This window comes from Thamnophis sirtalis, unplaced genomic scaffold, assembly GCF_051295495.1.
Source record: "Thamnophis sirtalis isolate CommonGarterSnake01/CBP01778 unplaced genomic scaffold, rThaSir2_p1.2 scaffold_3, whole genome shotgun sequence".
Lineage (NCBI taxonomy): Eukaryota > Metazoa > Chordata > Lepidosauria > Squamata > Natricidae > Thamnophis > Thamnophis sirtalis.
Window position 1 is genome coordinate 75,287,186 of NW_028261383.1, and position 15,186 is coordinate 75,302,371.

General features: G+C 37.2%; 1 protein-coding gene across 1 annotated transcript in view; it reads left to right on the forward strand.

Annotated features, from left to right (window-relative positions):
- Positions 1-15,186, forward strand: part of DNAH1 (dynein axonemal heavy chain 1) — a 179,468-nt gene that overhangs the window by 66,206 nt on the left and 98,076 nt on the right. The window contains exons 19-25 of the mRNA XM_087709198.1: positions 12-210; positions 1,182-1,435; positions 1,883-2,095; positions 8,395-8,559; positions 10,120-10,241; positions 11,051-11,156; positions 13,604-13,783. Coding sequence (XP_087565324.1) covers positions 12-210; positions 1,182-1,435; positions 1,883-2,095; positions 8,395-8,559; positions 10,120-10,241; positions 11,051-11,156; positions 13,604-13,783 — 1,239 coding nt within the window. The remainder of the gene's footprint in view (positions 1-11; positions 211-1,181; positions 1,436-1,882; positions 2,096-8,394; positions 8,560-10,119; positions 10,242-11,050; positions 11,157-13,603; positions 13,784-15,186) is intronic.

The window sequence follows — 15,186 nt, forward strand, 5'->3', positions numbered from 1 at the left end:
GCTTCCCTCAGTATGATAAGTTGTCCAGGATGGTTAAAGACTTTCAGCCCTTCTATGATCTTTGGAGCACAGCATCAGACTGGCTTCGTTGGGCAGACAGCTGGATGAATGATCCTCTGTCTGCCATTGATGCAGAGCAGTTGGAGAAGAATGTCAACGAGTCCTTTAAAACAATGCATAAATGCGTAAAACATTTCAAGGATATTCCAGGTAAGTGCTAGGCCTTGAACCAGAGGTGGGTTGCTGCCAGCCAAATCAGTAGTGGTGGCAGTGGGAGGCTCCGCCCACCCACCCAAATGCTTCTGCGCTTGTGTGAGCTCATGTGCGAGCACGAGCAAACCAGTAGTAAACTGGTTAGCAACCCACCTCTGCCTTGAACCAATTATGTATTGTTTTGATGAGGGATGAAACTAAAATCTGGACTTCTTTAGAAACTGTTTGTTTGTCTATTTTTACCTGTTGTAATACAACCACATTGTGGGCCTGCTCAATGGAAAGCGAGTTTCAGAAAATTCAGAAAAAATAATGGATGTAAAAAATACTTAGAAAATGCTTCCCTCTGCACCCTTTCAGAAATTATACAAATATATCAGAATTATAAACTTTTTCTGAAATGATCTTGACAGTAGCTTTATGTTTCAATTGCAATATATTCTGCACTGGAGGATTGTGGGGGGGGGGGTGCCTTTTAACTTGTGTTCTGTTTTAAGCAATGTATTCTATTTGAAATGCAGGGAATCGGTTTAGCCAAAAAATAACATGAAGGAATATATATGTAAACAGGAGGATTAAAAATACAATTGTATAACGAAGTAAAAAAAATTTTTTTCCTGTACTGAAAGAATCTTGTCTCATGAAAGCACTGCTAGCTTATTACTTTTCTACTGCAAGAGCAACCAGAGGCTATGCAGCAGACTATTCAAAACAATTTTAAAATATTGCCCCAGCACTGCCTTTCTCACAATTATAACTTAAAAGAAAACATCGATTGGAAAAAATAATCTTTAATCAGATATACAAAGAAATAACGCCTGCTAGGAGAAACTGAAGATTTTCCTTCAGTTAATGTAATGCTGCATTTTGTCAGTGATCTTTTCCTGATTGCTTTTTTCTGTAAACAATGCTGTGATTTACTCTATCCTGGTGTCTTTTGATGGTTATTTTTTCTGTCTTATGAAAAGCATGCCAGGATGTGGCTGTGGAAATCCGTGGCAAAATTGAGGAATTCAGGCCTTACATACCACTGATTCAAGGGCTGCGCAATCCTGGCATGCGCAATCGCCACTGGGACATGCTTTCAGAGGAGATAAAAATCAACGTGAAGCCCAAAGCCAACTTGACATTTGCCCGCTGCCTGGAGATGAAGCTCCAGGATCACATTGAGAATATAGCCAAAATTGCTGAAATTGCAGGAAAGGAATACTCAATTGAGAATGTGAGGATGCCATTCAATTTCTTTTTCCCTGTAGCCTTCTTTTGTGTTCCAATATGCTATTTAATAGCTGAATTGTTTTCTTCTTACTTCTTGTTCAGAGAATTTTAATTTTCTAATACAATATATTGGTAAAAAACATTGGCAGTCTCTCTGAGAAGAAAGTATCATTTCTTAAATTAACATAAGGTATAAAGAATGCTGGATGACTTAAACTAGGATGAAATTCACTGGAAATCTTATATATTTGCATGTCATTCATTAAGTTTTCTAAGGATAAAAAGTTTAGGTAGAAAACAATAATTCCTATTTTCTTTCTTTCCTTCTTTTCTGCTTAGTAAAGCTCAGCCTACTATCAATGCCATTGCACTCTGTTAACTTTTGTCCAGTTGCCATTTTTAAAGTGAGCTATGTTCAATGATGTTAATAATATTTTTTCACATTTCCTAGGCTTTGGATAAAATGGAGCATGAATGGGAATCTATTCTCTTCAATGTAGTTCCCTACAAAGAAACTGAAACATTTATTCTGAAGAGTCCTGATGAAGCTTCTCAGCTTCTTGATGATCATATTGTTATGACACAAAGCATGTCCTTCTCGCCTTTTAAAAAGCCATTTGAGGAAAGGATCAATACATGGGAAACTAAGTTGAAGTTAACCCAGGTACACACTTTCAAGTTGCTTTGTGTGATCAGAAGAGGGATTATATTTAACACAAATTCTTAACTAAAATAATTCTGAAGATAGTAACTTGAGAGATCAACATCTTTGATACATAGGTCTTAGTGCCGTGATGGCGAACCTATGGCAAGCATGCCACAGGTGGCACGCGGAGCATTTACCAGGGCATGCAAGACGTTGCCCTGTCAGCTGGCCAGTGCGCATGCACGTGCTGGCCAGCTGACTTTGGCCTTCTTTTGAGGCCATTTTTTGTCCTCCAAAGGCTTCCTTGAAGCCTCCAGAGCGCAAAGAACCAGCTCTACGGGCAAATGCATAGGACCGTTTGCTCATAGGACCGTTTTTCACCCTCCGGAACCTTCTGAAAGCTTTCCTGAAGGCTCCGGAGGGCGAAAATCAGCCCTATGGACAAACCAGAAGTCACCATTCCCAAACTTCCCCATACGTCCGTTTTTTGCCCTCCAGAGCCTTCAGGGGAGCTCCTGAGGGCGTTGGGGGGAGCTGTTTTCGCCCTCCTCAGGCTCCTAGAAAGCCTCTGGAACCTGGGGAGGGCAAAAAAATCATGCCAAAAGTGGGGGGCACTGGTCGCGCACACATGCATGCACAGGGAGGGGAGTCACACACATAGCATGAGTGTGGCACGCCTGTGCACGATCCCCCCTGCGCTCCTCCAGCTTTTGGTACGGGAGCCAAAAAAGCTCCTAGTGCATGCTCAGATCAATCCATGTTGATATCTTTGGGTATAGATTTCAACTTCTACTTACTCTGTAGATTAAGTGAACTGTTATTATTCCCACTATACAAAGTTATTATTCACTTATGCATTATAGCAATAGCAATAGCAGTGGACTTATATACCGCTTCATAGGGCTTTCAGCCCTCTCTAAGCGGTTTACAGAGAGTCAGCATATTGCCCCCAACAATCCGGGTCCTCATTTTACCCACCTCGGAAGGATGGAAGGCTGAGTCAACCCTGAGCCGGTGAGATTTGAACCGCTGAACTGCTGATCTAGCAGTAGCCTGCAGTGCTGCATTTAACCACTGCGCCACCTCGGCTCTTTATTCCCATATAGCAAATACAAGGGGATTAGTTTAAGAAGGGTGGGGTTTTTTTTTTCCAGAATTTTGATCAAAAGAGTACCAAAAGGTAATGAGCTAAATTTGGGGAAGTGTAGTGAGGCCATGAAATCCAGTAACATGCCAGAGAATGGGTGTGCAGATCACAATTTCGTTCTTCTTAACGCAGCTGAAAAATAAATGTATGTTTAAAAAAAAGCTCAGTACATACTTATTGATTTTGTTGTTCAGTCATCATTCTTTGTCTCTCCATGAACTATACAATGACAGACCACTTGTCCTTCTCCTAGAGTTTGCCCAAAATCATGTTCATTGTGTCAATGACACTATTTAACCATCTCACCCTCTGCCATTTCCTTCTCTTTTTGCCTTTAATACTTACTGATTTAGAGGAAGCATATGATAAATCAGCTTAAAAACGTGGAATATTTTGCAAAATAGGAAGTAGATTGGAATCTGAATATGATAATACTGCTAGCAAAGAATGCATGAGAATAAATAGAATACTTAGCAAACATGTTATCACTGAATAGAAAATAAAGCAAAGTTCTATGGTGAGATTTTAATAGTTTAATGTGTTTATGGATAAATGTGTCAATTGGGGACATAGATGTACATGAACTTGGAGACGACTTCATATTGTCAGCTGCAAACATAATGAATTGCCAGGAATATTATATAAATGGTATAATGCAGTGAGGAATATATTATGAAAATGAATTTAAATTAATTTAAGCTAATTTATATTTAATTTAATTTTAAATTTAAATTAACGGTAAAGCTTATTGTGTTTGACAGGGAAAATGGAATAAATAATTGTAAGTAATGTATGAAGAGCAGAAAAGTGAAAGCAAATACTTGTATTTGTGTAGTTTTGCATAATATTTACTAAATTAAGAAAATAAATCTTTTTTTCCTCCTGGCTACTGTTAATCTTAAAACCTCACAAGAGTCAGTAAAATAATTTTAAAAATAGAAATCCGTGGGTAAATTTCTGATTTATAATATAGGTAGTCTTTGACTTACAACTATTTTTTTAAATGACTGTTTAAAAATCATAGACAGTGCTGTAAAAAGTAACCTATGACTGGTCTTAACATTTATGACTGTCACAGTGTTCCTGTTAAAAAGCCAGGAACTTGGCAACTGAGCTGTATTTATGATGGTTGCAATATCCCAGGGTCACCTAATTGCCATATACAGTCTTTATTTTTAATATTTTTACTCTATTTATGGTCATTAGCCATCATTACATGTTTGACTCAAACTCTGCAGAATATTGCAGAATGGCACAGAGGTGAAACACGAGGTCTGAACAAACCAGGTGACATGTTTGCACTTATAATGTGATCATGTGTACTTCAAGCGTGGTTTTGCACATTTAAAAAAAAAAATCCTTTTACCAGACAGATTGATTTTCCATAGAATGTGGGTTGCAAAGATTTTTACCAACAGATAAAAACTTTCCCACAGAGAAGCACTTTTCTATTTTGCTGGAAAAATCTTAGTATAGCACTACAAAAAGGAATGCTAGAATGCCAGTGCAACCCTTTGGACACAGACAATATCATCTTTGTCAATTACGAAAATAATGCTCCCAGGAAGATCTGCTGCCTTATCCGCTGCCTAAGAGGCACAAAGGTTAACTTGCAAGTCTTGTTATCCTGGGATTGCAGGAAAATGAATGTTTGGGATTATGATGCCCTTTTCTTCAATTTCAGAAAGTTTTAGCACACTGTTGTTATTCTCCCTCCCACCCCCAATGACTTCTTGACCATCCACTGTAGTCTCAGGGCTGTCTGCTTTGAAGAAGACACTTAATTACACACCTGTCTGCCCACAAAATCTGAAGAGGAGAGAGAACTGTAATTTTGTAACCCTCAGCCTGACTCAGAGGAATATTGTACGCTTGCCAGTACCAGTGAGACTCGAAGACCTTAGAGCATATTTAATCAGGCATCAAGAAAGTGGGGCTTTGAACCTGACTAAGCCAACGCACTTCAAAAAGGGGTGTCCTTTTGGTTAAAGTTAGTGAATAATCTCAGGGTCATTCTGCAAGTAATTACTTCAGCTGGTCATAGAGCATTCAGTGCCATTGTATCGGATGGACATTAACGGAATGTGAACTAGATGAGATTCTCTTAGAACCTAACTCTTCCTTCTTTAGCCCAGATATTATTTTTGTGGAATAACCAACTCAGTGGGTTTATAATAACTAAAATTAATTGGCTGACTTTTCCATAAAAACCTTGGTTGCCCTGTGTTCAAGGAACAGTCATTATTACTGGATGAGGAAAACGTTGAAAGATACCGCAGCATTTCCCCATCATCAGAAGGATTCCAAGAATCCAGCTATTCTGGACTTTACAAGTATAATAAATATTAAGAAACAGTTCAGCGCTGTGCTGCCACTCATACATTTAAAATTTATAATACACTTGACCTTGTTACTTCAGGCACATATGCACAAATGCTGAAAACTTTATATTGATGCCCATTTTAACGATTTAATGATTTCTCAAGGAAGGTCTTATCTTAAGATCTTTCTCTGCTGATAAAAGTACTATCCTCTATTTCTTGAGTTAACAGAAAAATATACCAGTATTTTTTTCTGTCCCTATTAACAAACCCTATGCTGCAACTATGAATGCATGTTCTAAGTTCCCGCTATATGGTACTGCTTTGATTATGTAGGCATAGGGCATAACAGGCAAAGCAATTTGTGGATTAATTGACCAGGGAGAAAAGGGGAAGCCGGCATCAACTTAAAAAAGCCTCTCTGGTCCCACAAGTTACTAGTCAATTGACATTTCCTCTGACATAATGGCTAGCAATTTTACAAACCTTGTCATTGTCTTTGGATGCATTTTCAGCTTAAGAGGAAAAAAACAGTTTAACACCAGAGCGCTAAGGACCACTTAAGCCTGTCTTACTCCTGCGCTGAGATGAGGATGAGATGAAACCAATATCATGAGGACATTTCAGAAAACAAGTTTTGCCAGGGCATGGTTATACTCTGGTTAATGGAGGTATAAAGAGGCCTTCTAATTAACTTCAGAAAGGGCATCTCGTTTGTTTATTATTTTCCATGATTTTTATTTTTCACTTTAGAACAATTTGGGCAGTAGCTCCAAAATTAAAAGGGCTTCATGATATAGTTATTATTTTTGAAACACATTTTAATGCTTAGTGTCTCACTTAAATTTGTTCCTTCTTGTACTGCATAATATAAAAAAGAATAATGACTCTTCCCGCAAGAATAATAGAGTGCAGGAAAATCAATATGCTTTGGTATTTTAGCAATACTTTAGTTATTACATCAACCAATATAATATCCACTACTTTCCTGATGCTTTATTATATCATCAGGTGGTTAATGCCATGTTTTTTTTCTGAAGAACATTGCAGTGTACGGTCACTACATAAAATGTTTAAAAGTGAAAATGGGCAACCAATTTGTTTCCCCACCCCCCCACCCCAAGGTCCTTTTGCTTATCACTAGGCCTGTTCTTGTTTAAAATGGTTGTTTTAAAAAGTTTTGTATTTTTATTTTTGAAGAATGTAACATATCCTACTTTTCACATTAGGATTTAAACAGTGAAAGTACAAATAAGAGAAAGTCCCTTCTTTAAAATGACTAGTGTTGATATAAATTGTCAGTTGTTGAAGGTACTGAGGTTATTGAAAGCTAATTTGCTGCAATAATAGGTTAAGAAATTTGGAATTTGGCACACATATAAAATGGACTGGTTTCACCTTTTTATTTTGTAATTTTTATTTTCTATGCCTTTCTATCATGAATGTTTGGATTTCCGGTTACATTGTTTAAATGCTGTAAGTCAGGGGTGTCAAACCTATGATGACACATTGTCATCACATGATATATCACAACTTTTTCCCCCTTTGCTAAAATGGGATTAGTCATGGCCAGTGCATGACTCATGCAGCCCATTGACCATGAGTTTAACACTCCTGTAAGTCAATGTTATTTTATTTAAATGCTGTAAGTCAATTTTTTTCCTTGCATGTTATGTATGAAGTAGACATACTTCATACAGCAATAAATGGTTCCTTTCCTTTACAGTCTTTTAGACTGTTTTGGAAAGGAGGTTCACTAATATATGAGATGATTGGTGAAGTCTTTGTAACTCTGGTTCAGTAGATATAGAATTTATAAACTATTAAACTGCTGGCTATACTGTACAGCCATCATTTTGATCATTTTTTTCTAGTTTTTTTTTACTCATGAATAAGCCAGATCTAGAGCAAATACCATACTCTTCTTGAGATGTAAGTGTATATTTTATATTTGAGCTGCAAATTTCTCTCCAAAATTTATATTTTGCATGCAGTAAGGGATGAGATCTCTTTGGATGTCCTAATGTATATTTAAATTCAACTTGACACGAGTAGACTTCTATTCATATAACAGAAGTCTATGTCTTCTTCGTTCCTTATGTGCTGAATATGCTCTATAAGAAGGGTGAGAATAGAGTATCTTAAAATTAGAAACCATTTCTTTGACAGAAGATTGTCACTGTTTGCTGTCTTTAATATTAAAAAGTATATATGAGCCATTTTCTCCTAAGTCTTCTAAAGATTAAAGATACTTTACCTTTTTCAAAACCAAGTCCCTTGATATAAATATCTATCTATGATTCCATGTACGTATAATCCAAGTTCTAATTTTATGCATTGCGGTGGCCTTTAACTATGGTCAAAGTGGTTTAATAAATGTATTTATTTATTATTTCAATGTCAAAGCTAGCGACCCCACGGGAATTCTGGGCATCTTACAGATAAAAATTAAAATACAAAAATGCCAAGAAAATGCAAGCAAGATTGTTGAACCAGAAACAAAATTCCAAAAGCCAATAACCAACCCCAAAAGTTTGACGCCATCCTAACTCATGTCCAGGGAGAAAAACCAGGTCTTAAGCAGTTTGTGAAAAACAGAATTGTATGAATCTGAATAAACAGCAAATATCCTCTAGGGGGATATCTTCCTTCCTTCCTTCCTTCCTTCCTTCCTTCCTTCCTTCCTTCCTTCCTTCCTTCCTTCCTTCCTTCCCTCCTTCCTTCCTCTCTCCCTCCCTCTATTCTATCTATCTATCATCTATCTATCATCTATCTATCATCTATCTATCATCTATCTATCTATCTATCTATCTTCATACATAGACACTTATACGACATATTATTTCTAGGATGTCTTGGAAGAATGGCTCACTTGCCAGCGTTCCTGGCTATATCTGGAACCCATTTTTAGTTCGGAAGACATCAATAGACAATTACCTGTGGAAAGCAAACGTTACCAGACAATGGAGAGGATGTGGAGAAAGATTATGAAGAATGCCAATGAGAACAGAGAGGTGAGGTTATAACTATTAGCATGGGGCAATTCTACGAAAAGACTCTACGCCACTTTAAAGCTATCTCTGAACTTTAATGATTCCACAATATCAGTAATGCTTAAGAAACAACCAATTTTAAGCTGTGTTTTGGTGTATTTGAAAATGCCCAACAGCTACTTTCCTTTTGCTGTTCTCCAGAGAGTCTATGGATGTGCTGGTCTCTCATTGGCTGGAATTCTCCTATCTCCTCATTTCTTCATGTTAACCATTCTGCTCAGTCTTTTTCCCATTCATGTAGAAAATTTACTACAATAACATTTTGCTAAGGCACTATTACTTCAAAGATCTTTAAAATATTACAAAGAAATAGAGCCTTATTCATAGCTCCCCCTCTATGACAAATACATTAATATTCTTTTTGAGAAATTGCCACACAACATGAGGTTAAGACATAAATGATGGAACATGTCTGCACTCTGGTCTACTGGAAAGAGCACTGATTAGCTCCTGGAATTTGTGGCGTTTTAAAGGTTAGCAACAGGTTGGATTCAAACTGGTCATAGGAAATTGGGGGATGAAAACCATGATAATGTGGATGTGTTCAAAGCTTAATGCTATTTAAAAGGTGATTTTGCATACATTTAAAGAAGTATATTAAAATGTATTAAATGTAGTGTGTAAAATACTCAGTCTTATCAATGTATACACGTCTGTAATATGTTTCTTAGGTTTAGGACACTAGGTCAAATTAATCCTTGCCCAAATTCTAAGAATTGTTGTTCCTTGTTGAATTTGCACCTTATTGTGGGCCATTGTTAATGAATTTTGGTAGGAGTCCTGTTGATTTTGGGATAAGCAAAATTAAATAAAGAACTTTTGTATTTATTTTCTTTGCTTTTCCTTGAAGACGTTTCACTTTTCATCCAAAAAGCTTCTTCAATTCAGTCCATGACCTGGATGACTGACAATCTCCATAACTTCTATAGTTATACAGCTTAAATGTTCCCTTTATGTACACATCTGAGAAGAGACATGGTTAAGACATGTTTTGGGAGTTCTACTTCGGTTTCTTTTTTTTCTCCTATTCACAAATATATTCCTTTCTTCTATTCAGTGTTAGCTCTCATCGTCTTGCTGTAGGATTCAAATAGGGTATTCTATGGTTAACATTAGCCTTCAAACAATTATTTAAAATCATAGTTCTAGGTGGAAACTCTCTCATGGATTACATTTTCTTGAGGATAGATAGCTAGCTCCTTTTCTCTTTTTCCTACTACCCATTTTTCTCTCCTTTCTTTTCCAAATAATTTATTTACTTTTGAATATCAATTTGCTCTCTTTAAATACAGAGACCAAAGGTATAGAGATTGCAAACTAAGATTTGAAGAGCATTACTCTTTCTCTTCATTTTGTTCTTTGTTCTTTGTAATTTTGCTTCATCCCAATATTAAGCCCTTTTTGTTGTAACATAACACCAGCATTTTTATTATTAGTGCATGACTGAAATTAAATCTGCAATGTAAAATTATATTACAATTTTCATTGCTTGCTCAATTGTGTTAATCTGTCAATTTCCAGGTAATTAATGTATGCCCGGACCCAAGGCTATTGGAAAAGCTAAGGGAATGTAATAAATTACTGGATCTGGTGCAGAAAGGTCTAAGTGAATACTTGGAGACTAAGAGGGGAGCTTTCCCAAGGTAATTGTATGATCTGAAATACTTAAACACACACCCAGGAGCAACAGAAAAGAAAGTGACGGATCTCTCTTGCTTCCTACTTAAAGATGTCCTGTCATTCTCACTTCTCACTCAAGGAAATGTATGTTTGGATGCTGTTCAGCTTTTGTATCAGGGAGACAAGAGATGTTGAACAAGGAAACTTACAGTATAACCTCAGGAGTAAAATTATTGTAATTGAGATTTAAATATAGAGCAATAGAAAAGAAGACTGGGAAAGCTTGTAGCATGTATTTTGAGCTTCATGTATGGAGGTTTTGCATCAGCTTTCATTCCCATGTGCTCAATTCACTAGACAAAGATTTACTCATATTCTGAGACAAGTCTTAATTGAAGTCTCTTTTCTGTAAGACATTCAGAGTATTACTCATTTAAGAAGGGAGAGAGAGAGGGAGGAAAAAAGAAAAAGATTTATTACCCAGAGAAAAATGTCCTCTCCTCTAAGACTGATGCTACATCTCCCAGAGTTTTTAGAATAGCATCAGGCAATAATCATTTCTAAAAAAAAAAGTTCACTGGGAATTCATAAAAGAATAATGGGATCTAATTTTCTCATAATATCCTGGATTAATCTCTTTGGTATTCTTACATTTTCAGTGTTTTCCTCTTAGAAAAGGAATATTTATTCTTTTAGAATCCCAGTAGAAGGATTGCATTAGAAATTAATCGATTCTGGAATTAGATCCAAGGCTTTAAAATTGCATTCTAATGTACCATATCATGTTGTGCTGTAGAATCCTGTGACAAACAAGAATCTTTTTCCTTTCCAGATTTTACTTCCTTTCTGATGATGAACTTTTAGAAATACTGTCTCAAACCAAAGATCCTACAGCTGTACAGCCTCACCTCCGCAAGTGTTTTGAGAATATTGCACGGGTAAACATTGCATGGGAAAATTATGCTCTCAAGGTTTAGCCCCAGGCCTTGGCATCTCTAGCGGTCTGATGAGGAGGAACTGACTTAAGATCAACTGTTGCAGGATCAAGTGGCTTTGTATCCACAAACCTTCTAGTTCTGGGGATTTTCCATTCTTATTTCTGAATGGCACAACTGGTTTGGAATTTGGGAGTTTGAAAGAGCAGATGGCAGCTATGGCCTTTGTGCAGATTTGTCCTGAGCATTGATTGCTCATTTTCCTAAATTGAGAGCCCTTCATTCATGCCCTACTCACCTCATATGTGTAATACTGCAATGAATTCACCTGAAGATCACTCAGAAGCTACCACTAGTCCAGAATGCAGTGGCATGAGTATCTATAGGCTTACCTCACTATTTCCATGTAATGTTCCTCCTACACAAGTTGCTCTTGTTACCCAGTAGGTTTCTGAGTACAACTTCAAGGTGATGGTTTATATTACAAATCCCTATAAGACATAGGGTTTAGGTATTTGTCTTTCCTTTCTTGTTTCTACCAATCCAATAAGATTTGACAATTTTGACATGGCCTTCATCCCATCTATCAAACTATGCTATACTACAATATCCAGAAGTTATGCCTTCCCTAACATAATATCTATCCTTTGGAACACCATGATCCTGTTGAAAACAGCCTCAGTTCTCTTTTGCTTCAACTAAGTTTAGGCCTATCTTTTTCTCTGACTTTGAACTAGAATCAAATGTGCATCCACAATGGGATAAGTTTTATATATTTATAGGGTAGTAGATGGATGGATGGATGGATGGATGGATGGATGGATGGATGATATACAGACGGTTCACCGACAAAAGGGCAAACGACAAAACCGTGCCCAACTAAACCGTGGTGACAAAACCGCATGTTCTAAAGCGCTCCGACGAATGAGTGCTGAATCGCGCCGACAACAGTGCAGCGACAAAAGCGCGCTGTAAACCTAAACCTAACCCTAAACATAACGCTAACACTAACCCTAAACGTAACGCTAAACCTAACCCTAACCCTAACCCTAACCTTAAGTTAAATCGGCTTTCTGTCTCCGCACTGTTGTCGCCACGCTGTTGTCGGCACGTTGATGACATTGCGGTTTTAGCGACGCGGTTTAGTCAGGCGCGGATTTGTCGTTCGCCCTTTTGTTGGGTCACGTATACAGACAGACAAATTTGCTTATATGGTTTGTATAGCTGTCCATGTCACATATGTGATGGCTAGCAATTCACAGGCTTAAATCACATAAACCCATTAGAAATAATTCATTAGTACTCAGGGATAAACAATAGCATAAATTACTTTCAGTAATAACAGACCTTATCTTCCCACTTGATCCAAATGCCTGGAGATACAGTCAGCGCCTTCAATGCCTTCCCCTGTTAGAACTATCTTTCCTTTTTTTAAATACATTGTGTCTTTTTAAAAAGTTTCTACACTACCCCAAATCAGTGATAGTTACTTAGATATTTAAACTGTAAATACATGAGTAAACAAAGAAGCAAACAAATAGAGAAATCCTACATATTGAGGTGAGTTATGAGATGACACCAGGGGTGGGTTCCTGCCAGTTCTAACCTCTTCTATAGAAGAGGTTTCACAAATCTACCATGCCATTTAGAACCGGTTCCAGCTCCCTCTCCCCACCCGTTTGCACCACATGTGCCCCGCCCACCGCTCACTGACTGGCTGGCTCACTAATCGCCCCGCCCCTCTCTAAGAATCCTATTTAAACCTTAAAGTCTTAAAGCTGAAGTTTGAACATTCCTGGGGGGTTTTTTCTAAAGGGTTAGGGGTGAAAAGGTCTTGTAACTTGACAGCTTTAAGACTTGCACACTTCAATGCCAGAGTTCCTGAGCCAACATGACTGGAGGAGGAATTCTGGGAGTTAAAGTCCACAAGTCTTAAAGCTGTCAAGTTTGAACACCCCTGGGGGTTTTTTCCCTGAAGGGTTAGGGGTGCAAGGGTCTTGTAACTTGATAGCTTTAAGACTTACGTGCTTCAAGTGCCAGAGTTTCTGAGCCAACATTTTGGTTGCTAAGCAAGAGCGTTGTTAAGTGAGTTTCACCACATTTTACAAGTTGGCCACGCCCACCCAGTCACATGGCTGCCAAGCCACTCCCACCAGTCACATGGCTGCCAAGCCACTCCCACCAGTCACATGGCTGCCAAGCCACTCCCACAAAGCAGGCCAAAACCTACAGAAGAGGTTCTAAAAAATTTTGAAACCCACCACTGGATGACACGTATAGGTATACTATGTGAGCATGCTTGTGATATCAGAAGATATTTCTCTCTATTTAGAAAGTAAAATTAAATGGAAAAAAAATACCTTCCTGTTAACAAGATCTTTACCTATTCTTTGTACAAGGCAAGAATGGAAGAAAGGTTGTCAGTCTCATGCTGTGTTTTTCCTCATTAGCTTCTCTTTCAGGAAGATCTGCAGATTACACACATGTATTCTGCAGAAGATGAAGAAGTGGAGCTTTTCTCTTCTATTTATCCTACGGGCAATGTGGAAGACTGGCTGCTGCAAGTTGAGAAAATTATGAAGGCTAGTGTGCGGGACAATATTGAAAGAGCAATTAAAGTTTACCCAGATGTAGGTGTCTTGTTTATAATTGTACAGAATTCATGTAAAAATGAACGAACACTATTTGTGCTATCGTAAGGTTCCCATCTCTGCTGATAAACTCCCGGTGTGAATTTTAATAACCTTCTGGTTTTCTCACCCTATTCTTGGTTCTTAATATGAACATAAATGTGTCTTGGTGTCTGCCTTCTATTTATGTTTCAAAAAACCTATTTCTTCTTTGAGAAAAGCCTCTTTCCTCTTTTTTTTGTTGGTTATTTAAACAGGTTGTATGGGGATTGCAGAAGTAAGCCAAATGATTGTCAGCATAGATGGTATAAAATACCTTGGACTAAGTGGGTTTAGATTGGCCAGGCTAGGTATTAGATTTTTAGTTTTTTAGTCTTGTTAGGGACTGTTAAAAATGTTGAAATACATAAAACTCCACAAATATCAAGCCCTGTTTCTAGCAGAAAATGATTTTTTTAAAAAAAGGCTAGCATAGCTTCTAAAATATATTTTCAAGATTTGCAAGGTAAGTCAAAGAAACTGAAAGCAATTTTCAGAAACCCCCCTCTGTATATTGTCAGTCTTGTCTTATCTTACCAGTAGTAAAACCACAGGAATGTATTTGACAGTGTGACACAATAAAGGAGGAAAGAAATGAGATGTATTGGTCTGAAACTTATTAGTCATAATCAATATCTATAAGATAACAGAGAGACAGCACAAATTGCTGCACTGTAATCTTATTTATTTATTTATATTTCATATTTCTTAAACGCTCATTTCCATCCGAGAGGGGCTCTTAATCTTAACTGTTCCTATGTTCTCAACTGTTGAATCTTCTGAAGTTACAATCAAGTACAACTTGATTGGATTTACTGATTGAAGTTACAAATTTAGAATGAGATTGCCAGCTGAATTTCATGGGCTGAAGTATTCTTGATTGTATGGAGCTGATAAATGGCTCTCCAGGACAAAGATGCAGGCTAAGTTTCTAAAAGCACTATTGATCCAAGGAGTACATTTAAGCTTCATGTCTTTTTGAACATACTAGGCTGAGATCTACTGAAGGTGAGGCTTCCTTGTCATTCTTATCATCTCAAAATCTGCTAGCCACATTTGTAATGTTGTGTAGATTTGATTTTAGTCTCATTAGCTGGCTAGTGTCTACAAGAAAGTGGTGTGAAAAAGATTTAAATCTCTATCCTTGTGATATCACAGAACTGATCTTAACTTTTTAAAAAAGCTTTCATATTTATGTATATGCTCTAAATGTTAAGAAAAATGTACTTGTCTATCTCCAAAAGGAACCCTCTATACATTGCCACATGCTGTTATAAATGTTTTACAGTAAATTACAATTGATTATATCATGCTTATGGGATAGTAATGAAGATGAAAGAAAATTACCCAATTTTTTTACCAAT